Source organism: Mercenaria mercenaria, chromosome 6 (genome assembly GCF_021730395.1).
Source record: "Mercenaria mercenaria strain notata chromosome 6, MADL_Memer_1, whole genome shotgun sequence".
In the NCBI taxonomy this organism is placed as follows: domain Eukaryota; kingdom Metazoa; phylum Mollusca; class Bivalvia; order Venerida; family Veneridae; genus Mercenaria; species Mercenaria mercenaria.
The window spans coordinates 19,285,790-19,311,449 of NC_069366.1; the positions used below are offsets into that span (position 1 = coordinate 19,285,790).

Here is a 25,660-nt window from a genome sequence, read left to right on the forward strand (position 1 = left end):
GTTTCTTTCACTAACTCTTTCTGTTTTGGTAATTAGGTGTAAAATTATCAGAAGACTTACAAGTACCGATAAAAGACAATACTGGTCCTCCTGAAAGACATCTGAGTGAGTTAGCAGATACCGGTAAATGTAGCTTTATTCTGTGATATTTTCTGTCTGTTTTACATTTGTGCTACTATTTATTCAATGTGTCTTTACAAATACAAATGAATCTGAACATTTATTAAACTGAATACATATTTAGTCCCCTTCTGGTTGAATGTAAATTTCGGAGACTCTAGAATTGTTCCATCCGTCCGTCTGGCCGTCATTCCATCTTTCTGTCTGCCCGGTCAATAACAATTTGGATTCTACCAAAGGATTGTTAAAATACTAGGAAGAAATGTTCTCCAAAATGAGACGACACCGAAACACCTGTAGTGACCTCTAGATCAATAGTGTTTGTTGTATCCGGTCCATACCTCTGCCACCTGAGATTTTAATATTACTTGACACAAATGTTCCCTAAAATAAAACGATACAGCATCAACCCCGATCCTGTAAAGAAGTTTTGTTTTGTTTTCTTGTCCTGTCTGTAACCTTTTCGTCCATGGATGAGTAGGGATATTTTGATAACTTTGTATAACTATTTAACAGTACAAGCTCATGTGTCATACAGATCCTAAATTTCTTTAGAATTACTTCCCTTTAATATGATGAAGCATTATGTTATTTTCTCTTATCTTCCTACCAATACAAAAACGAAATGTTATTAGAAATAGTTTTATATCAATTAATATTAAATGCAAATTTAAATCAAAGCATTTTCCTTTATGACATATTGTATTAAAGCAAATTTTGTCTATAAATCATTGACAGATCTATATCAGATCATTTAGTTATACTGCTGTTGAAATAATTAGCTACCGTCTAATAGGGATATTTTGGTATTGCACGGCAATATTTAATTCACATTTTTTTCGGATTTAACACAAATTAGGTTTCAGTTTTTATAAAAGGTATTTGAAGATCGTACAAGATAATATGCGTGTTGAACAGATTTTAAGTTTATGGCAAATTGTGATATTAACTAGTTAAACATGTCTGAGTAAATCAATCTTCAACTTTTAAATAATCCTGTCTGTTTAAATTATTAGGCGGAAAATCAACAGAAAACTCGCAGCAAGCGATTGAAGACGATGAAAGGCCTCTTAAAAGACGTCGGCGTAAATCCGAAGATAATGGTAATTTTGTTCTATATTCTCTGATTGCCTGCGTACTTTCATCTGTATCGTTTTATGTAACCAATGTCTCTGTTATTTCATGGGCGCATAGATACGTACATCATACGTTTAGTTTTAAACATAAGTGAGAACTTTTTAAAAACATTTTGTAAACCTTATTTATAAAGATAGTATGCATGTTCAACAAACTGAAGTTCAGATTGCCAACAACTTTATCTGATCAATAAGATTTTTATATTAATTTTATCAGCCGACTTAGAATCTCTGCCTTACGCCTATGGTGATAACTAAACCTTGCCTTGAGTATAGAAATTTTCAGGTGAAGAATTCATTAAGCTGGCTCACATAGCAAAATGTCTGAAAACGTTTACTGCTGCAATTTAGATTTTATCTCAACGTTTTGGTTTATGTTATTGAAAAATGTAAAATTCACTTTGAACTTTTGAATTCGTTTTGAAATTTATTGAGTTAGTATTTCTGCATCTTTCTCTTACGGTTTAGCTTGCAGCGACAAATTATGATCCTCCAGGTATTGACATCAACGTGTATATTATGTCTTCAGTTTCCTATGTTTCTAACGTCATCTGCTCCCAGCCTACATTTCCGCCTTCTCATCACCACACAACTCCCATCCACCCTTACATTAAACCCTCATTTTTTACATTTAGCTCCTTTAACTCTTTTTTTTATATTCGTTGATATTGTCTCTTTACCTTCCCCTAAATTACCATCCCAACCTCAATGTCCCACCCCAAAGAAATGCATTTTTTTTATTTTCTTGTGTTGTTGATACTATTTTCGTCAGTCTTCATCCGTGCCCATATTACCTTCCTGTTTGTTTTTCCTGCGTTTCTACCAAAGGATTTTCAGGTTTCTTGTTTTCTATTGTGTTTCAAGTGTTTTGATTTTCTTATGTTAAAAAGTACTTTCTTGATTTTGTCCAACTGACACAAAGGAATTTTGTTTAAGTATCTTCTTGCGGTTTTTGATATTGTTTCTAAGTATATCCGGCGTCACCACATCCATTCAAAAATATATTTTTATTCTTTCTTGTTTCTTAATACTTAGAATCAGTCAATTAAGTTTCTAGGGATGAATGACCTTTTCTTTGTTGTTTTGCTAGAGATTCTTTTTACGTTCACATTCTTACTCAGCCAAACCCCATCCACGAAAAAATTCTACAATCGAACCCCCACTAACCTCATGCCGGTCGGAATGATGGAACTTCACGGAAGACTATGGATCCTATTGAGATATTACTATAAGCTTATGTGTAAGATTACTAATAGCAAAGTGTTTTCTTTTAATTATTTCAGATTTGAAATTTACATAAGATTGATATGTTTGCCTCTTTCACTTACTATACCAATTTTGATTGAATATTAGGTGAAAAATCAACATTAGACTCACGGGTAGTAGTTGAAGACGATGCAGGTCCTCCTAAAAGACAGAGGAAATCAGTTGATAAAGGTAATTTTGATTAATTCATTCTACTTTTATCACGTATTTTTAGTTCGACTACTCGAAGAATTAGACTATCGTGTTGGCATTACTTTCATGCTTAGTTTTATGGCAAGATTCGCAATTTACTATATCTTCAGAACTATGACCACCACTTCGCATAAGGATTCATCTTGGAAAAAAATCACCTCTTTGTTAAAGGTCCTAAAGTTAAGGTCATTGATATCACATATATTATAACGCTGTTGCTTAAAGTTTTATGACAAGCTTCTTAATTTTACCATATCGTCTTAATTACTACCCCATTCATTATCCAAATTCATGTAAGGTCTTTTAGCTTGGAAGAGGCAGAATGTTTATTGTTTCAGTCAAGGTACCTCTATAGTCGAGGTTACTATAGTCAGAGCAGGTTTTGTAAAGTTTTATGGCGCGTTCCATATTTTTACTTGTAATACTTGTGGCTAGGTTATAACCCAGTCGTTTTGAGGACACTGCATGTTTAGTGTTCGACCCATTTACAGTTAAGCGTTACGCTTCTTTGATTGTTTCGGACGGAGGGCTCTATAATTGGCAAGTTTTAAATTCTATCTTAAAGTTTGCTTTTTATATAAACGTACGAGGGCATTTTATATGTATTTACATGCCATGCCTTCTGTTGCCATTGTGTTCTTTTTGTTCTTTAAGGGCCACATTTTGCTATTGTCGGCTTGAACATGATAGAGACCACATATTGCAATCAACTTTAAGGTAGTTCTGCTCGTTCGGATCGTAATTTTTTCAACAATGTAGAATTTGATTAAAATCTGATTTTTCAAAGCTTTTGAATATATTTAGAAAAATTAGCTAATAAAAATGATAGTGTCATGGGATTTGTTTGCTTGGCAGATTTGAAAGAGTTGGACCTCACCCAAGTTTTCATAATGGAGCCTGTAAGAAAATCATCAATTCCATAACATTTTCAAGAATAGAAATTTAAAGTTAACCGGACATTTCACGCTAATTTTAAGGCATTATTTTGAATTATTTAACGTATCGATGTTTTGATATCATGTTTAACTTATGAGAGAGTAAAAGTACAATTGCACTAAATTTAGTCACAGGTTGCCAATAATTCATAACATGATTTTCATTTCCGTACGCCGTATCCAGGGTTTATTCTACGTTTTCAAGATAAAGCACTTCCGGTTTGTAAACGTGCAGAACTATCTTAATTAAACTTGCACACAACTTGCATTGGTATAATATCTCAGTTCCTTTAACAAATCAGCTAATCTCATCATGTGTTTAACAGTTATGGCCCTTAAAGGGTCAACTTTTGGTGTTTTTGCTTTTGCAGCCATTTACAGATTTTATTTATGGTTAGATTTGATACAAACTTGCAAAATTTCTTCAGCAACAATAACTCTTTTTTTTTCCATTATGGACCTGTCACACATCTAGTCGTAGTTATGGACCCTGAAAGGGGCAAAATGTGCCATTTTGGATCTTTCAGCCATATAGAGGTTTCATTTTTGCTTTGAGTTGATACAAACTTGCACAGATTGATTATGTCTAGGTCTGGATCGAAACTGGCTCACTGAGTCATGTAGGGTCAAAAACTTGGTCATCCAGTCAAACCAAAGGAAAAGCTTGTTAACAAAAAAGAAGATAAATGTATGACCCATCTTCACGTAACTTGGTCAGAATGTTGGTCTCGGTCTTGATGATTTCTAGGCCAAGTGTGAAACTGAGTCATACGGGATTAAAAACTCAGTCACCCGGGGAAATCAAAAGCAAAGCTTGTTAACACCCCTGAGGCAACATTTATGACCCTATATTCATGAAACTTGGTACGAATATTTATCTTCATGATACCTAGGCCAAGATCGAAACTGGATCATACGGGGTTAAAACTAGGTAACCAGGTCAAATCAATGGAAACGCTTGTATACACTCTAAAGGCCGTATTTTTTGCTCCAATAATCTTGAAACTTTGTAAGGGTGTTTCTTTCCATGAAATTTTGGACAGATTTGAGTCTGGGTTATATGGGATCAACAACTAGGTCACTAGTTAAAATCAAAGAAAATGCTTGTTTACACTCATGAGGCCGCGTGTTTTGTCAAATTTTAATGCCAATTGGTCAGAATAATCGTGTCCATGAAATCACTAGGTAATTCATGTTTACACAGTCAAGATGTGTTACTCAGGTGAGCGACCTAGTGTCATCTTGGCCCTCTTGATGTATTTGCCTTCGGTCTGCCTCTTGTTAGAACGACAAACCTCGGTTCTATGAAAGGGTCTTTATGAAAATACTTTTAATCAACATTTAATTTTTAACTTTCATTTATAGAATGCATTGCTTCGTTTGATTGTCAATATCCTGATAGGTCAGTATCAAAGAGTTTCGTAAAATTTTCTGATACCTATTTGAAAATAATGTATTTCAGCGTCGACGAGCCTTGGTGTTAAAAAGAAAAAGACCGTCCGCTACTCGCGGATGAAACAGCCTACATTGATTAAACAGTTAAAAGGAATTTTGTCTGAATACCCAGATGGTGGTCAAATACTCAAGGTAATTCAAATAAGTATTTCCTGAATAAGGCAACATCAGTATACCAGTATTAAAATGCTTTTGATGGATTGGGCTTACTGCGTTGAATTGATATGCTGAAATAAAATAAACATTATGTATAATTATGAACATTGTAAAATTTAAGCAAATTTCATAGTAAACATGTTATATCATTTCAAAATCCATATCTACATTGTATGAGATAAACTGAACATACTGAATTTTTACACTGATGTAAGACAATAATTGATATTGAGACAATGTAATCATTCACGGTCAATCATGCACTTAAATATTTAAGTTCATTTTAAACGTTTACTTAAACTAACAAATATGAAAGATAAACTGAAGATACTGATTTTTTGAACAGCGATAATTGGTATTGGAACAATGTAAGCTTTCACACATTAGTCAATTGAATTTAAATATTTTTAAAAATTTACAAATGCATTTTAAACGTTAACTTAAACTAGCAAACATGGACGACATTGTTTTAACAAGCTGCATTGTTTGCAATGAAAAGAACTCGAAAACGCTATTTCATTTCGTAAAATGTCATGGATACAATTAATGAACAAAGCTGTACAGTTAGAGCTAGTACTACAGTCACGCTAAAATCGCAGAGGAGATATTCAAAAAATCTCGTGCAGTTACATCCGGACCTGAGTTAGAGTAATGCTTTGAAAAAAAGTAGGGTTACTCAAAAAAAAAATTTTTAAAAAGGGGGAGGAAAATAATTCAAAAGTGAGGTTGAGCAAAATATCAATTACAGTTTTATATACATTTAAATTTGATTTTTTAAAAAGTAGGATTCGACACCTAATAATCTCTTTTAAAGAGGCAAAATTAGCTTTCGTTTTGCCTCTTTTTTCTTTCCTTTTTTCACACAGATGTGGAAATTTCTACTACAATATGTAAAATATCACAATGCTTTTATTATTCCTTTTCATCTTTTGTGCGAATGTGGAAATTTTCCACACCACAAATATGCTAAGGAATTACCCAATTTTATGTTAATAAAATAACAAACAATATAGGTGGGAATATAGATACAATTTATGAGGGAATTAAGAAGTAATAACAAACGTTGTGGAAATTTCACACCTCGTCGAATGCATAATATACCGGGGTTAAAAATTCAAGATATCAACACTGCGTAATGTCAACATTACTTGGGCACAATCTTGGTGTGGAAATTTCCACGTGAAACCCATTATTCTGTAAAATATAAAAACATAAACAATGTTGAATATCAATTATTAGATCTTACTAAGAAATCTGTTCACTCGAGTCAGTGTGGATATATGTCCCAATAATTATATTGTCTAAATGGTTGTTCAAACAGTATATCTTTGGCGAAATATTACAAGCAGTTAAAGAACATTTGTGGAAATTTCCACACCCGTAAAATGCACAATAAAATAGGGTTAATGTCAAAATATCAAAACAGGGTAGTTTAACAATTTACCCTTATAGACATCTGTAGCAATCTTGGTGTGGAAACTTCCACGTCAACCATTATTCCGTAAAATATTAAACATAACAATGTTCAAATCCATTTATTACTAAGATTGTTATCCCTTGTTCAAGTGTGGAAATTTCCACAATACATATATTGTCTAATTGTTTCTGTCATAAACGTGGAATTTCCACGTTTTCAAGGTCATATTTGGCGGATTTAATAAGCAATGAAGAGCATTGTGAAATTTTCCACACCTCGTAAAATACTTAATAAAATTAGAGTAAAATTTCCAAAACATGGCAGCTTCAAAAAGTAAACCCTTTTACAAACATCTGAAAAACACTCTTGGTGTGGAAATTTCCAAATACATAAATTGTCTAAAGGTTTCTTTATAAACGGGGAAATTCACGTTTTCAAAGAATCGTTTTAGCGGAATATAAACAAGCTACATGGTAGTTTTAAAAATTAACCTATAAAATCTTTTGATAACAATCTTGGTGAGGAAAATTTCCACACCAAACCAAAATTACAATAAGAAATGTTTTCACTTGTAAAAGTGTGGAAATTACCACAGTACATATATATTGTCTTTATATTTCTGTAGCAAATGTCGTTTTACACCTTAGAACCTGTTTTGCATGTAAAATATTTTGGCAATTATGAAAGTTATAAAATTAGTTATCAATAGTAACAATATAGGGAAGTTTAACATCTTAATTCTATATAACTGAGCCACCAAAACTCGTTATTAGGAGAGATCAAAAATACACCCTAAAAATGCGGCTGAACATTACATGTTATTACACAGAAAAAGGTTTTGGGGGACTTGACCTTAGATCTAGTCCTTGCCCATGACATTCTGTTTCATGATATACATCAAAATCCTTCCATGCATGAAGAAGAATATAATGGACAAAGTTTCCTGGAACACAGGGGCTAGTAACTCTGGAATCATTGTGCGGATATGGTTGGTTCAAGAAAGGAGGCCTTGATTTATGGTGATCAAACTTGTGATGGCAAGATTGGTTAAAAAGAAACTATAGGGGTACCTACTCTATAATTATTTTATGGAAGTTTGAAAGTTCTAGGTTCCAAAGGTTTAAAGTGATAATCTGGAGATGGTTTCCATTTTTCTATATGCTGCAACCTGGACCTTTAACAGATCTACAGTGACCCCCAAAATCAATAGGGATTATTAATTGTGCTCTGTATGTCAATCATCCTTTGAAATTTTAACATTCTGAGTGCGTGTGTTTCAAGTTACTGACTGGAATAGGTTCTCCAAGTTCAGGCTTCTGTGACCTGGACCTTAACTGTGTGACTGCGAAAGAAGGTAGGGGTTATTTCCTTGCATGTGCATCACCCTATGAAGTTTCACATTATGGGTAAAGTCATCTCGAATTACTGACGGGTTTTTCTATGTTCAGGTCCTTGACCTTGATCTTTGATCAAGTGATTCCCCAAATTCAACAGGGGTCACCTACTCTGCATGACCAATCATTCTATGAAAGTTTCACATTCTGGTCATGCGGTTCTCAAGTTACCGACCTGAAAATGGTTTTAATGTTGATGCTCCCGAGACATTTGACCTTTAAAGGTGACCCTTAAATTCGATCGGGTTTCCCCTTGCTGTCCAATCATGGCTATGCAGTTTTAACATACTGGGTCATTGGTGCACAAGTTACAGGCAAAAATGGTGATTTACTCAAGTCAGACCCTGTGACCTTGACCTTTAATAGTGACCCTTAAATCAACAGGCGTTATCCCCTCTGCATGACCCCAATCATCCTATGAAGTTTCAAACATACTTGGTTCAAGTGGTTCTAAGTTACAGACTGACAAATATTGTCCTTATTCAGGGCCTTGGGACCTTGACCTTCACAAAAGTGACCTCCAAAATCTAAAGGAGTCGACAACATCTGCAAGTGAACAAAAGTTATGTGCAAGCTTGGTTAAAATCAAATATAAATGAAACACATCGTGCAGACAAGTTAATTGTTGACAAACGTTTTGAAAGGTAAGATGGACATGAAGTGGTCACAAAAGCTTACCTGAGCTTTGGCTCAGGTGAGCTAAAAACTATTTGAATCATTGAGAGAAGAAAACATTCAAATAATTTATTACTTCACCGAGCATAAATATTAAGTGCGTGAGTGAGTTAGTATTTTACCGGCCGAACGACACAAAAAGGCCATATATCGCAAATATTATATTGAATTTCCATATATAACCAAATACTATATTTCTTTCTCCCGCACAATTACTTATCTAAATATGGGAACAAATTGATTTATAAAATATTGCCTCATTTGTAAATTATACAACATTTACATAAATAAATACATTTAAGATAAAACTCTCACAGATGATTAAACAAACAGATAATGTAGCGACATTCTTGTAAGTCAGTTTACTAGCTCTTATCAAAGCGAAATTATTAAAGAGAAACTATTATACCAACCATGTTGACAGTATAAGAAATATGTGACACTTTTTTGTAACAAGGGGGCCATGATGGCCCTATATCGCTCACTGTTATCATTGCACTTGCGGACAAGAAGGTCCTCGAAAAAATATACAAGTCCAAGGACAGGAACAACAAAGGAAGAAATTTAACCCAAAAAGAAAAACAAAATTTTACAAAGGTACAGATATGTCAAAATACACCTAAAAATTGGAGGGTACCATCCATGTTGTACCACGTAAAGTGTCTCGGTTTGTCCTACGGCAATTAATAAAATGTTACTAAAATAAGCGTTTTATAGTAACGTAAAAGGGAAAGTAAATTAAAATTTTTTTATTGGTAAGTGAACAAAAGAAGGATCTGCCAAGTAATTTGTTGATATAAATAAAATTTCAGATCAGTATCTCATTAGTTATGAAGATATACCCATTTTAATTTGAAATAAAGGGAGGTAATTTGACATAAAATCAGTCCATAGTTATCTACCCTGATTGGCTCAGTCCAACTAAAGACAATTATGAAATTTTAAATAAGTCCTATACGTACTTACTGATATAAATCCATTTTGACTACAATCAGGGGAGTAATCAGATATAAATAACTCTGGAAACTACGATTGGATCTGATTTGTTCATGGATCCAAGATTTATTGTATGATTGAAGATATTTTGGAAGTATTGTATCAAATACCATCATAAATGAAGTCTCTATATGTGCTGCAAAAAGCCCAAAATAGCAATTTTGGACATTTTAAGGAGAGGGCCATAATCTGGAACCATGACGGAATCTGGCCAGTTCAAGAAAGGAACAGATCTTGTGGTGACAAAAGTTGTGTGCAAGTTTGGTAAATCAAATCATAATGAAGTTGCTAGTGTGCAGACAGGTCAAAATAGCTAAATTTGGCCCTCCTTCAGGTGGCAATAACTCTGGAACCATAATGGGATATGGCCAGTGCAAAAAATAACTGGATCACATGGTGATTACCAGTGTGTGTAGGTATGGTTAAAAAATCAAATCATAAATAAGCTGCTATTGTGCAGACAAGGTGCAAAACAGCTAATTTGGCCCTTTCAGGGCCATAACCTAGAACCCCCAGAATGGGATCTGGCCAGTGCAAGAAAGGATGAGATCTCATGGTGATACAAGTTGTGTGCACGTTTGGTTAAAGATCAAAATCATAAATGAAACCTCTATCTTGCTCAGACAAGAATTTTTGTTGGACGCACAGATGAAGACTGGTGATCACAAAAGCTCACCTTGTCACTTTGTGACAGGTGAGCTAAAAATGTCTCTATTAAAATCAAACATGCATGAGCACTCAGTTATTAAATAGGTGGTGACCTTGAACATCATGTAAAAGGAGTAGCTTACCTTTAAACAAAACTAAGTCTGTACTAATGACATCATTAAAGGAAATGACTGATAATATTTCGGTTTATTTTGAAATCATTAAAATAATTCAGAAATAAATGTACACTTCTACTTACTATTTTTACTAATTATCAACACACATTTCATACATAGAATACCATAATTATATACACAGATTTATTACAACTTTTAATGATTCTTGATATGATACATCTTCTATTTCAAAACCAAATACATGTAACTGAATTATGATATAAAAAAACCAGCTAGTATAGATATCAATTAATTATTATTTTTTTGTTTCTATATATCTTTTATAACATTTCATCATATAACAGTGCTCCCAATCACGTGATCGCGCTATGTTTGTTCGTCGAAAGTAAAAGCGGAAGGGAAAGGTAAAAAAAATTATAACCAGGGCGTAAGTTTTATATTCAATATATTGTGTTAATTCATGCAACTGACCTCGACACCTAATTGAAAGTGCATACCCCCCGTAACTACGAATTCCCACCAAGTCTTCTCATTTTAACGCTAATCCTGTTCAAACACTTTCGACATTGTGTGCGCTTACTGTGCAAGTCAATTCAAAGGGACGTAGCTCGATCACGTGATTGGGCACATGATACAGCATAAAATCCAAAAGCAAAAGGCAAAAATTGTTTCAAATCACTTTTTCTGTTTGATGTCCATATCAGATTACTTCTGTTACAACACCATCCTCCTACATTAGGGACTGTATACTCTGAAAGTGAAGAAAGATAATTTCTGTTATAATGTTTCTACATACATAATAAAATAAAACATAATTTAGCACATATAAAATTCAAAATTCATGTTTACCATGTCAGTTAAAAATTAGTAAGTAATAATATCTATCTAACAATCAATTGTTTGTTTTGGGTTTAATGCCATTTTTCAAACAGTATTTCAGTCCGGTAATGGTTTGCAGTTCGCCTTACCAGTGGTTCCTGGATTCTGTACCAGTACAAGAGGGCCATGATGGCCCTATTCGCTCACCTGAGTGGAGTTACTAGCTTGAACAACAATTTCTTTGCTAAAGATTCGAAACAAGAAAGTAGGTCAGTAGGTGACATTTGCTGTTTTAAAGTTAAGTGTACAAAACTGTTCAGTCAATCAAAGTTTCAAGGCTGTATCTTAAAAAAACAAGAAGTAGGTCAGAAGGTCAGGTCACAGTCAGGTGACATAATCACTTGGGGCCATTAGGTAAATTAATTAAACCAGTATGAATATGATATGATAACATATTTTTTCCTATTAACTGTATATCAATTATGTTAGAGATCAGCTAGGCAATGATACATACAAAATATCAAAGGCAAAGATCTTTTAAGTTTTTTTCCCAATATAGCCTTTGATAAAACTTGGGGACCCCAGGGCCAGGGCCTCTTTCACCCAAGGGGCATAAATTGAACTTTGGTAGTAGACCACTAGGCAATGCAAACATACCAAAATATCAAAAGCATAGGCCTTGCAGTTTCAGGCAAGAAGATTTTTAAGTTGTTTCTACATTTGTCTATGTGAAACGAGGGAACCCCATGGCAAGGCCTCTTTTCATCTCAGGGGAACAATTTTTGGTAGAGGAACTACAAGGCAATGTTACATGTACCAATTCAAAAACCTAGGTTTGTGGTTTCACACCAAGAACATTTTAAGTTTGTTTTTTTTCCTATAACAAACCTTGTGACCCCTGGGCTTGGCCATATTTTATGCTAGTGGGATATTTGAACAATCTGGTGGAGCCCACTATATGATGCTACATACCAAATATCAAAACCCTAAAACTTTCATATTGACAGGAAGATTTTCAAGTTTTTCCTATTTTAAGTCTAAATAAACCATGTGGACCTCCGTGGCGGGGCCATATTGACACTAGGTGGATCATTTGGACCAATTGTCTAGAGGCTAACTCATGATCCTACATACTACATTCAATCCTAGGCCTTGTGGTTTTTGACAAGAAAGATTTTTTAAAGGTTTGCCTTTCTGGTTGCCATTCAGTTTGTTCTGTATGAAATAAATTCTTTACTGCAATTTGGAAAGGGACACCCAAGGACTCATTCCAGAAAGTTTGGTGGTAAATCTGCCCGTGGTTTTGAAGAAGTTTTTTTTTACAAAATTGTTAATGTATTACTCACATTGAACAGTTCAACAAAAGCTAACCTCGAGCATTTGGCTCAGGAGAGCTTAACAAGAGGGCATGATGGCCCTATATCGTCACTGTTTTCATTGCACTTGAGGACAAGAAGGTCCTCAGAAAAATATCTACGTCCAAGGACAGGAACAAAAAAGGATGAAATTTAACAAAAATCATAACAAAATTCTTACTAGTTAGATGTGTCAAAAAACTACCTAAAAAAATGGAGGTACCATCCAAGTTGTACCACGAAAAAGTGGTCTCGGTTTTTCCCTTGGCCAATAATAAAAAAATTTACTAAAAATAAAGCTATTTTATAGTAACGTAAAAGGGACAGTAATTAAAAAAAATCTTTTGTAAGGTAACAAAGAAGGATTGTTGCCAATTAAATCTGTTGCATAATAAATTTCATTAATCAGTATCCTTCATTAGTTATGAAGATATACCATTTTAATTTGAAAGTAAAGGGAGGAAATTTTGACTTAAAATCAGTCCATAGTTATCTAACCTGATGTCACAGTCCACGACTAATAACAATAATGAAATTTTAAATAAGTCTATAAGTACTAATGATATAAAATCCCTTTTGATTACAATCAGGGGAGTATCAGATTATAACATAACCTCTGGAACCTACGGTTGGATCTGATTTGTCATGGAATCCAAAGATCTATGTTGATGAAGATATTTTGGAAAGTTTTGTATCAAATAAAACCATAAAATGAGCTCTCTATATGGCTGCAAAAGCCAAAATAGCCCAATTTTTGACCTGTAAGGGGCAATAACTCTGGAAACCCATGATGGAATTGGACAGTTCAAGAAAGAAGCAAGATTTGTGGTGATACAAGTTGTGTGCAGTTTGGTTAACACATCCCCCCCCTCCTCAATGAAGCTGCTGTTGTGCAGACAATGGTCAAAATAGTAATTTCGGCCCTTACAGGGGCCATAACTATTGGAACCATTAGGGATCTGGCGGTTCAGAAAGGAACCAAGCTCTTTAGTGACACAAGTTTGGTGCAAGTGTTGATTAAATTCAAATCATAAATGAAGCTGCTATTGTGCAGACAGGTCAAAATAGCTAATTTTGGCCCTTTCAGGGGGCCATCACTCTGGAAGCATACGGAATCTCGCAGTTCAGAAAGGAACCAGATCTGATGGTGATACAGTTGTATGCCAAGTTTGGTTAAATGAAAATCATAATGAAGCTTGCTATTGTGCCTGGACACGGTCAAAAATAGCGAATTCTGGCCTTTAGGGCCATAACTCTGGAACCCATAAGAATCTGGCCAGTTCAAGAAGAAAGGAACCAAGATCGTATCGCGTGATCAAGTTGTGTGCCTGTTTGGTTAAAAATTCAATATAAATAAAGCTTGCTATTGTGCAGACAAGGTCCCAAAATAGTATTTTGGCCTTTCAGGGCCATAACTCTGGAACCCATAATGTGGACCTGGCCAGTTTCAAGAAAGGAACCGTGATATTATGGTGATACAAGTTGTGTGCAGTTTGGTTAAAAAAATAAAATCTAAATGAATCCACTATCGTGCTGTCAAGAAATTGTTGACGCCGGGACTGACGACGGGACGACGGGTGATCACAAAAGCTCACCTTGGTTCACAATGTGACAGATGTGCTAAAAAAGCTGTTATCGCAAGTAATGCCAATTCCTCACATGAATCAGGAGGTGGAGGAAGAAAGATTTCAGGCCACAACATCTTTTCTCAAATTGTCACAGGATACCCACGCAGTCACGGCAATCAAGCACACGACCTGTGATCCATCGACTACGCTCTATCAAAGTCACAGTTGTATTTTTCCTAAAACAACTTACTTTGCGTGCTTGCACTGAATTCATCATTTTGCTGGATATGCATGCCCTAACATAACCGAGCCCAAACAAACATCCCTACACTCACTCCATCACTGTGAACTTAACCTGAATAAGAAAAAAAATGATGTATTAGTTTTTTTAATTTATGGTAACCACGAAGTACACAGGGTACAAAAACCCGGTATGTTCCACACATTTGAACTTATAATGTCTTGCTCTATTATCTGGTGTTTGGTTGATTTTTTTAATTGCTGCTATTTCGCAGAATGTTCTGGCCTTGTTCAGTGTTTATGGAACCAGTCAGTCCTAGTATCAGGTCTAACAATATCTCAAATGATGAAGTTAGGCCAAAACATGTTGTCATCTTGTCACAGAATATTTCATCTCCCCCATGGATTTTTTTTTGTTGGGGAAGGGGGTTCGATTAGGAAACTATGACATCACTGATTTGCAGCTTTTGCTGTATCTACTGTGTTATAGACAGGCTCAAATAAACAAACACTACTTTTCATTGAATTCAAATCTAGAATTAAAGGTAATGGTAAGGGCGAACTGCCATTACATTAAGTGAATAGGAAACTTTTTGCATACCTTCTTTCTTGATTTCACTTCCTCTGGACTCGACTCTCTGTCTCTGAAAATAATTAGACGTACATAAAGACATTACAAATAATACTTAACTTTATAAACCTTTCGTATAACTAAAAACTAATATCTTTCAGTTTAATCATGTTCTTGCAAAATTACAAATAGATAATTTTTTTATTTTTTTTTTTAAACTTGTTAAATTAATGCCTTTTCAAAACAAAAAATCCGTATCTTTATTATAGGAAATGTGTATCTTTTTTGATGAGATGCTAATTTTGATGCATTGCTTTTTTTACTTCTATAAGATTTATTTACTTAATTATTGGTATCAATTATTTACATTGTTCATGAATTTTTTTCATTATAACACGTTACAAGTAATACACGAGACGTCATCCACATTTACCTATGTCTCTTTCCCGCTCTTTTAGCATAACGTAACATTATATGTATGACGGATTTCCATTTTTTTATTACTATCATTATTTCCTGAAGAAGGCATGGCAGCTGAAATGTTGGAATACAGAAAGTTTGAAACTTTGCAGTGTGTTTGGTCTGATCTACTGCAGTATTACCTTTTCAACTGACAATACTGGTCTTTGTCTGTTCTGTGCTGTCTGTGCTAATTGGGATTTCATCTCTGTAATGTATCTAACAATACATCAGTAAGTCATACATACACATTATACATTTTACAAAGCTATAGCCATCATCAACTGTTAATAACTTTGCAAATGGTGCCATAAAAAACAACATTGTTCACTGTTGTAGGCTTCTACACAGCAAGACTGACAATAACATTTACTGAATAAGCTCTTTATTAACAAACGTTCTAAATCTTAGTTATTATTTTTTATTTTTGAAGGCATTCATAAATTTCTTTGTATCCTGGGCAACTGGAATGTTTCCAAAAACTGGTTTGGTTACTCTTTGTGCAGAAATACAGTGTAAATATTTTATTATTTCAGAAGCGTCTGGTGCAGAAAATATAAAATGTTCACAAAGATAATAAATTGCGTGCCTTTTTCAGCTCAAAGTAATAAATGCATAATGAATGATTCACTTATTAATAAATGTTTCTTATACCTCTCTAAGTCTGTTTGCATTCCTCTCAAGGTTAACAATCATGCCACTTTTTCCTGCACTGCTTTCTGAAAAGTATATTAAAGTCAAGGTTGAAAACTGTAAATCTAATAAAAGTAAATTACGTCAACAGTTTGCACTTTTTTTGATGTTTTCCGACACACAAACCCATACTATAATCTTTCCCTTAATTTCATTACTTAATGCTCTTAGTATGACCAGTTTGAACTTCACTGTTTACAGAACTCCTATAATGGTTTTAAGCAGAATTTATTTTTCTTATAGATGGCATTTCATAGTTATCTAACTTTTATAAACTCTGACAGCACCAAGTATTATGTTTTCATAGAAATTAGATCCTAGATAAAATACCAAAAATTGCATGTTTTAAAGAAAATTCGTATGATGTAAGTGGTATTTATCATCCCCAATAATTATGATTACACAAACAGGAATAGTTACATAGAAATGAAATGCATAGTAAATAGAGATGAGTCATTACCTTCATAGATTTCATTTTCTTTGCTCAAAAGCTCCACTTGATGAATATCCTTTCTCTGTAGCATTCTTCTTGGATGGTACAGGTCAACTCTTTTTACTTGTGTGAGGCTTCTACTGAAAAATACAAAATTTGATGATTTTATCAGTTGTTCATCACAAAACTAGTATTACAGTTTGGTCGATCAGTGGACTCTGTGTCAGGAGCGATCTTGTGACATCATGCATTCTTTTTCAATGATTAACTGTTTTAAATGACATATAATTTTAATAAAACTTTTTTAGAAAAACTAAGCAGTTCATAATTTAAATCAATTCTATTTCGAAATAATAATTAAAAAGTCATTTGTAAGTTGCTTATTTGATTAAAGAAGAAAAATTGATATTAAAAAAATAAAAAAAACAATTTTGTGTTTCAAGAAAGTTTCGGTCATTAGGAAAAACATCACTGTTACAAAAAAACATGGGGATGTTTGACTTTTTCTAAAATTCTCAGTTCTAAAACTAGAAAATACTTCGGATTTTTTTTGTAAAATACAAAACATGATCTCTCCTATTGAGAAAACTGTATTATGCTCACAAGGAACGTCCTTTTCTTACCAGCATTTTGTTCAAATATACAAATCAACGCCTTTCCAGCTTAACATCATTATCTTGCTCTCATGACATTACATGAAAAAGTGATAGTAATAAGGGTATTTTTCATTCCATCTATCTTGAGTAAAATGCTCTGGGTTCTTCAAGTTTTAGCTACAAAAATTCATTTCTTATTTTAGCTATTTATGATCTTCTTTTCACTATTACTAAAATACAAGTTGTTTTTATCTCTCTAAAACATACATGAAGCAAGATTGATAAATAGGAGCTCCGTGGCTGAATGGATAAGGGTCTCTCAGGACTTCAAAATCACTTGCCCCTCCATCATTGCCTAGGGTTCGAACCATTATCAGGGCTTTGAATTCATAGGTGTGGAAGCCATCCAGCTGGCTTACGAAGGTCGTCGGGTTTCTACCCAGGTACCCGCTAGTGCATGAAATAATGCACGAGGGGCACCTGAGGCCTTCCTCACATCAAAGTTGGAAAGTGCCATATGGACCTTTAACTGTGTTCCTTGGGACATTTAACCCAAACAAAACAAATAAGATGAATGTATATTTTTACAAAGATGCTTGTTCAGTTTTTTTGGCTAATTGAATTTTACAATCCTTTCTAAAAAATTCACAAATTCCTGAAAAGATCAGTAGATATAATATAAATTGAAACAAACAACTTAAATTTAACTTACACTGATTCCTTGTAGTATGTCACCCTTCTTTTAGATAGGTGTCTAATAAACGTTTTCTTTTCCTATCTTTGAACTTTTAGCCAAACTGGTCGAAAGAACGTCTGCTTCATTGGCTTCTTTTCTTTCCATTTGGCTTCCACTTCCAATCTTTCATCCAGACATCATCAGAAACCTTCGCCACACTTCATGAGTCTTGGGGTTGTGTCGGGACTTCTTCTGTTATATTCTTGAAGGCAAAATACCAGAAAATTTATAGGAATATTGACAGTTAAAGTTTAGTTATGTAGGTCCTTATATTGCAACTGACCTAAATTAAGTTAATGACTTATGGCATCACCTATGTAATAGTTGTACCTCTTTTAAAGAGTAATCAATTTCAACAATAATTACCTTACTTTGACTTCAATTTTTCAGAGGGCACAAGGCTTTCAGCCCATGGGACCATTTCAACCTTATAAATCTTCTACTCATTTCTAGTTATTTTTACTTTTTTCAAGACTAATACTGATTATTGTACAACAGTGGAATGTTTTTATTTGATAAAGATTTCTTTGTGTTCAAGTGAATTTACCTCTGAACAGAAATGGACAGAGTTAGACATCTTTAAAATAACTGCGTTACATTGCAGCTAAAGTTTTCTATTTTTGCATTTTACTCTTTAGATTTACATATTCTGAAAGAAACAGAGGTAAGGTTTTACTTCTGCCAAGGTTATCTTTTATTCTAACACCATCTGCAGCAATCACTAAATAAAAATATAGTGGAAATAGCCTATACATTACATCTCCAATAAAATATGATTCCCCTACGATAGTAACATACACATTGGCATGTTGTTCATTAACAATGACTGTACCAAAACGGTTGAAAACAAACATGTCAAAAACATAAATTACAATAAAAAGTCTTACCAACTTTTGGTAGGACATAAACAAGTTATGATCTGATCAGTGAATTGAATTGCTCAATTATGTATTAAGCTTCAATTATATCATACATGTTTGACATATGATCATGTGAACGATCTACAAAAGTGAAGAAACTCGTAACTGTTACGTATCAAACTAATTGGATTATTCTTGGCCATAATAGTGTTCCGCGAACGGTGGATTACTAATTAATAAATACTTCTCAATAATTCTGATAAAAGAGAAAACAAATATCTAGAATGTGTCGTTGATTTATGCAACACTTTTCATGGGGATAAATTGTAACAACAATTATGCATCCTGAATGATGTTTTATGCTCAAAAGGTTAGTTTCTGAAAAATTGAATTCTTTTACATCTTTAAATTAATTCCATTTTATGGTAAAATTCATGATATCAATTTAATGGACTCTCATTCTATATATCTAATGATATTACTGAGACATATTTTTGTACGATATTTATTTCTGATTGATTGATATAATATAAGGTAATTTCACATATTAAACAGAGCGCAGTCTATAACAAAATATTCCATCCAAAATATTTGAGTTATTCAAGGGCAAAATCAGGCAACTTGGAGCACATTTGGTTGGTTATCAACTTGGCCGTGATATGCTACAAAACATTGTCAGAAAGTCGGTGAATATCAGATGAAAACTGTCTCGAATTGCAAGCAGAACCATACTTTTTCATCCACAGGATGTTCACATATACACCAACTCTGTTCAGTGAGGACTTAATAAAAATCATAGTGATTTCAGATACTTTTGCATAAAAGAAAATCTATGATCTGAACTTTTTTAAGGAAAATGATGGACAGGTTTTGAACATTTTGTTCTTAACTTAAAGTAAGGACACGCTAAAACCTAATAATTAATTCCCTTAAGGTTGAAGACATGCTCATTGCTTCTCCGCCTGGTGAAGGATTATGGTCATCAACTTTCTGATGAGCCGGACTTCGTCCATGAAGCAACATCTCTAGTGCTGCTTGTCTACAACATTTATGTTGTATTTCCTAGACTCAGGATCACTCTTGGTCATCGAGTTTGCCTGACCTCGACCTAAGCTCATATCTTCCATAGGCCCCTCTTTCTCAGTGTCTGTATAATGATAAGCCAAATAGAATATTTAAATAATTATTAAGACCAAGTTATTGAACTAGGCCTAGGAATCTACAGATTAACATTCTGACCATGTTCAAGAGGTATAGCATAGTCATAACAAGAGCTGTCACTGATTGGTGGAAAATGCCCCCGAAGTAGGCCCAAGGAATGCACAGCTGTATTTGCAAAAAAAACCACTATTTTTGTGACCTTGACCTTACGTGGGCTACGGTCATAAGTGTGTGACACCATCTCTCAATGTAATTATCATTTGTGTCAAATTTATTTCAAATTCCTTGATAAATGTTCAGAGTTATGAACCAGACAAGATACACCTTTGACTTCTAAGTGTGGACCTTGACCTTGGAGCTAGAAGTCTGAGTCTTCTCATGACATGTCGTCTCATTATAAAGAACATTTATGCAAGTAATGTTTAGAAATGCTTAATGAATGGCAGAGTTTGGACCAGACACGAAACATACCCTGTTAATTTTTGACTTGCAAGTTTTACCTTGACCTTGGAGCTAGGAGTCTGGGTCTTGCACATGACACTTTTTCTCATTATGGTTAACATTTATGCCAAGGATGGCAGAGTTATGGACCAGACACGAAACAGACCATGTTAACCTTTGACCTCTAAGTGTGATCTTGACCTTAGAGCTAGGGGCCTGGATCTTGCGCATGACACTATGTCTCATTATGGTGAACATTTATGCCAAGTTATTCCAAAATCTCCTTATGGATGGAAGAGTTACAGCCTGGACGGACAGTGCGATTTTAAAATAGTGTAAAAAGGTCGATTTTTCGGTATTTCAAAAAGCCAAAAACTCAAAATGTTAGCAGATTTGGCTAGTTATCAAAACTTGGTCAAGGTTCTGGTCTCAAACGATTTTGTTCAAGTTTAGTGAACGATCTGATGAAAAATGTTTTGACTTAGGAGTGTGGAGAAGAGTAAAAAGCCGATTTTTGGTAATTCAAGGGCTGTAACTCCAAAGGCTTAAACCGATTGGCTAGTTTATCGGAACTTGCCGAGGTTTTGTGGTATGGTCAAACACATTTTGTTCAAGTATGTGAAATCGGATAAGAAATGGTTTGACTCTAGAGTTGTGGACAAGCTTAGTGACAGACAAACAGACTGACTCTCGGACACACAGACTGGAGTTAAATCAATGTGTCCCACATCTTGTGTGGTGGAGACAATAATGAAGTCTCTATATGGCTTGCAAAAGCCCAAGAAGCAACATTCTGGCCCTTAAAGGGGCCATAACTCTGGAAACCTGCAATGGTATCTGGTCAGTTTCGAAAGGACCTGAGATATTAAGGTCAATTTCAAAGTGCTGGTCCTAAAGTGGAGGCATCAGGTGACAATTCTTGTCGGGTGTACTTTGTGTCTTTCACTTCATTCTTCTTTCCATCTATTGATATAAAAGTTTTTGCCTGTAACACATCTTAAACAAAATTTCAGAAAAGTTAGGTCTGTTACCTGCAAAGCAAATCCTAGTGTGGTTACCACCTAGCACTTCCCACTGTACACCACCAGGTTTACTAGCCATTTCTATTGCTTCCATCTACCAAACGGCCGCCAAGGATCTTATATTGGGATTGAACTCTATTCTTCAGCGAGGCCTCCTCAAGCTCCTTGGACATGTGAAGTTGGGACTGGTCGTACTGGCCCGCCCATCCATTGCCAACAAGAAATTGTCCAAGTTTACGGAGACACACTCTACTGAAATGAAATAAACAAAAACATTGTTCCAGTATGCATGATGCTATGAAAACTGACACTTCTATTATAAACAGACATTAAGAGCATTTTCGACTTGTGCACTTAGGCTCTGGGCATGCAGCAGTAAACTTGCTTGCTTAGTCAGTTCCAAAAGCATTACTCTGCTGGTATGGAGTTAATAATGACATTCAAACACAAAATACACCAGAAAATGTTCAATTAATAATGTTCTTACAAGAAAAAAAAAAAACTTGCCTTTTTGCCCATCTGGCTGGTGAAAAAAACCTTTCTGACTTCAGAAACCATTTTAGGAATATTTTTACCCATGGTTTATGTTTATGTGTATCGCCATTCTAGACCAAGTTTACCTGTGCGGAAGTTAGTGAGGGGGGGTATTTAATTTGCTGGAGGTGAAAGGCTTTGGCTGATGACATTGGACTTTGTTTGATGTTTACAATTGCTGACTGCGTTATGTCTGCCCAGAGACATAATCTATATAACTTCTATCTTTGTACACAATTTCATAGACTGAGCAGATTTTGATGGATGCTGGCTGTTCTCTTGACATTTTTGTTGAATATGATTTCACAAATTAAATTTAGCCTGTGTTTTCTGTTTGTTACTGTAGTCTTTCGTTGAGTTAGGTCTATCATGCTCTATATAAGCGTAGATATTTTGAATATTATGTAGTTTCGTTTCGTGTTTACAGCTAAGACTGACTTACCGCACTTTGTTGGCAGACGGAGCAAAGTTAAGTCCTGTACCCCTTTTTTAGCTCTTCTTAACCAAGAGATTTTAGGTTGATCTGTATAGGTATAGATGGTGAAAGATCTTTCTCTTATAATCCAACTTACTAAAGCATTGTCTCGTTTAAAACTAAAAGTACCATATCGTCATAACATTATTGCTCTCTAACCTAACTCAGAATTTGATGTTTCATCCCAGTTTGTTTGTTTTGTTTTTTTTGTCTTCTTTTTTTACGCATAGTGAGCTTTAGTGAGTTCTCTATGTCGCCGTCCCCCATCAACAATTTCCAAAAAATATCTTCTTCAAAATCACTGGGCAAGATTTATGACAAAACTTCACGAGGAATGTTTTTTGGTTATCCCCTTTCCAAATGTTCAAAACAATTGAATTCAATACAGGGAGTCTGGTTGCCAACAGGCAAAACTTAAAAAATCTTTTGTCAAACGACAAGGTGGTAGTGTAGAGCATGTGACATTATCTAAAAGGTCTTCTATGAAGATTGCTCAAAATTATCCCTCTGTGGTGAAAGGAGGCCCTGCCTCAGGGGGTCCCAAGTTTTACATGGGCTGGTATAGAAACACTTAAAGTCTTGTTGTCTTGAAACCACAAGACCTAGGTAGGTTTTTGATGTTTGGTATGTTGCTTTACCTTTAAGTCCTCTGCAAGAATTGTTTAAATTATTACCGTGGATGAAAAGAGGTAAGGCCTGGGGGTTCAAGTTCTGCATTGACTTATATAGGGATTCTCAAACAAAATCTTCTGGACTGAAAACTGCAAGGCAAGGCTTTTGATATTTGTGATGTAGCATGCGTAGTAATCCTTTAACCAAAAATGTTCTAATAGAGCCCTGGGTGAAAAGTGGCTTGCCCTGGGGGTCCACGCTTACATAGGCTTATATAGGGAAAAAAACTTAAAAATTTTTTTGTCTGAAAGTTCAGGCCTACATTAATACACTTGAAAAATCTTTTAAGTTTTTATACTTGACACACTTTAAATTGGTCGGTTTATGCATTATTAATATAATTTTTTTCAGGTCATTAATCCGGCAGCTCTTTGATGGGCATCATATCACAGGAGTATGAGCATGGCCATAACTTATTTATGAACTATGTGGACCTGCTAGAATACCACACGACCCAAACCTCACAATAAATCTACTACTGAAATCCTTGCTTAAATTAGTAAAGACTAAGGTAAGAGGAACGTGTGATGCAGCAACATTATTCTGGGTGCCAAACTTAATAAGTCCATTTTTATGCATCCAGGTAGTTTGAATCAATGTTTATTAGTCCCCTACCAGTGGAACATCCGAGGGTACTATAGGAATGCCCTCCATCTATCCGTCTGTCTGTTCACAATTCTGAATCCTGCAACGTACTCGAAAAATATTCCATCTGATCATAGAACTTGGTTGTAAATAGAGGGCATGTATAGATTATGACATTTATGACTTATCTTTGTAGTTTGAAGGTCAAGGTCATTATATTTGAAATTCGCCCCTTTTTATAAACTTTTATGCGGCACTTGCATTGATGAATTATCTTAGTGCTACACAAATCGTTCCCCATGATGAGACAGACTGTGTCAACACCTGATCTGATGCTTATTGTGTTTAAGTTCAAGGCACTGTTTTAAGGGTCAAATGAAAATTGGTTTACACTCCATAACTTTTATATGCGTTAAAGGTTGTCTATTTCCACAACAAGCAAATGTTCTAGTGACCAGACTGTATGTCAGTCTAGGTTATATGGCGCCAAGTATGTGACTACAGTAACCAGGACTGTATGTTACATTACTTGGCGCATATAACCTATACTGTGTTGGTGCGCCATAAAACCAAATAAATAAATAAATAGTATGTCACATACATTGACCCATGCTTAGTGGTCAAGGCTGTGGTTACTATGAAAAAAAATTGTTTTTGCCCATAACTTTTAATTTTTTTTTCTTAATTTCAATCAATGGTTCACCATGATTAGATTCTTGTGTTGCCGCACATGACCCATGATGTCGCTCAGAAAAGTATTCCAGCATAGATTCATAGAATGTAAATAGAACACGTTTTTTCTCAACATAAGAAATAAAGAAAACAAAAATTGCTAAATCCACAGTTGGGGATTTACCATTAATATCACTCCATGTTGCTACATATAAAATGAATTATTTCTTTATTAATTTAATGTAATTAATGTTGAATGGAGTCTTGAATTAACAATGAATATGTCTTTATTAGGACTATCTGGTATTTATTTTAGAAGTAATGCAATGAGCACAGGGACAAGTTTGTCTGTTTTTATATGCCCGAGGACGTATTATGTTATGACGCTGGTGTCCGTTGTCTTGTCTGTTCCGTAGCAATTTTGTGGTCGCCGCTCTGTAACTCTTGAACCCCTAACTGGATTTCAAGAAATTTGACCAAAAGTTCACCACACCGAGACGGGGGTGGGGGGGGGGGGGTGGGGGGGGGGGGGGGGGGGGGGGGGGAACCGTTTTTTTTTTTTGGCCCAGAGCCATGTTTTTGGATGTCTCGCTTCAAGGTCAAGGTCACACTTAGGAGTCAAAGATCATAACAGTTTGTTTTGTGTCCGCTCTGTAACTCTAACTGCTTGAAGGATTTCAAAGAATTGACAAAATGTATTTCACCACATGAGACGACGTGCTGCGCGGGATGGTTGGGATGACTTGCTGCAAGGTCCAGGGTAACCTAAGGGGTCAAAGGTCTATAGGACTTTGCTTTGTTTTATTGGCTCTGCATTGCTGTGCTCATGTTTTATTGACAATTCCTCTTGTTCACATACAGTAAATATTTTTTGAATTACTTCCCTTTTACGTACTTATAAATATTTTGAAACTTTTTTCTATTATTGGCCGTGGGGAAAGAACGGGACCACTTTTCTGTGGGACCCCATTGCATGGTACATCACATTTTTAGGTGTATTTTGACCTATCTTACTTGTAAGGATTTTTTTTTGTGGACTTAGAATTTTTTTTGAATTTTCTTCCTATTGTTCCTGTCCTTTGGGCTTCACCACTTAAGTCCTTTAAAATTTTGCTCCATCCTCTGTTGTAACCTTCGGGGCGTATATTGGCCCGCTTGGCGGCGCTTAGTTTAAAGAATTATAAAGTATAGAAGATTCTAAAACCCCCGCCTGTTTCTACCATTATATTTTTATAACTTTG

At 34.9% G+C, this 25,660-nt stretch overlaps 1 protein-coding gene across 1 annotated transcript in view; it reads left to right on the forward strand.

Annotated features, from left to right (window-relative positions):
• Positions 1-1,097: 1,097 nt before the first annotated feature.
• Positions 1,098-25,660, forward strand: part of LOC128557627 (sacsin-like) — a 64,637-nt gene continuing 40,074 nt past the window's right edge. The window contains exons 1-3 of the mRNA XM_053545302.1: positions 1,098-1,223; positions 2,610-2,693; positions 5,112-5,236. Coding sequence (XP_053401277.1) covers positions 5,162-5,236 — 75 coding nt within the window. The 5' untranslated portion in view covers positions 1,098-1,223; positions 2,610-2,693; positions 5,112-5,161. The remainder of the gene's footprint in view (positions 1,224-2,609; positions 2,694-5,111; positions 5,237-25,660) is intronic.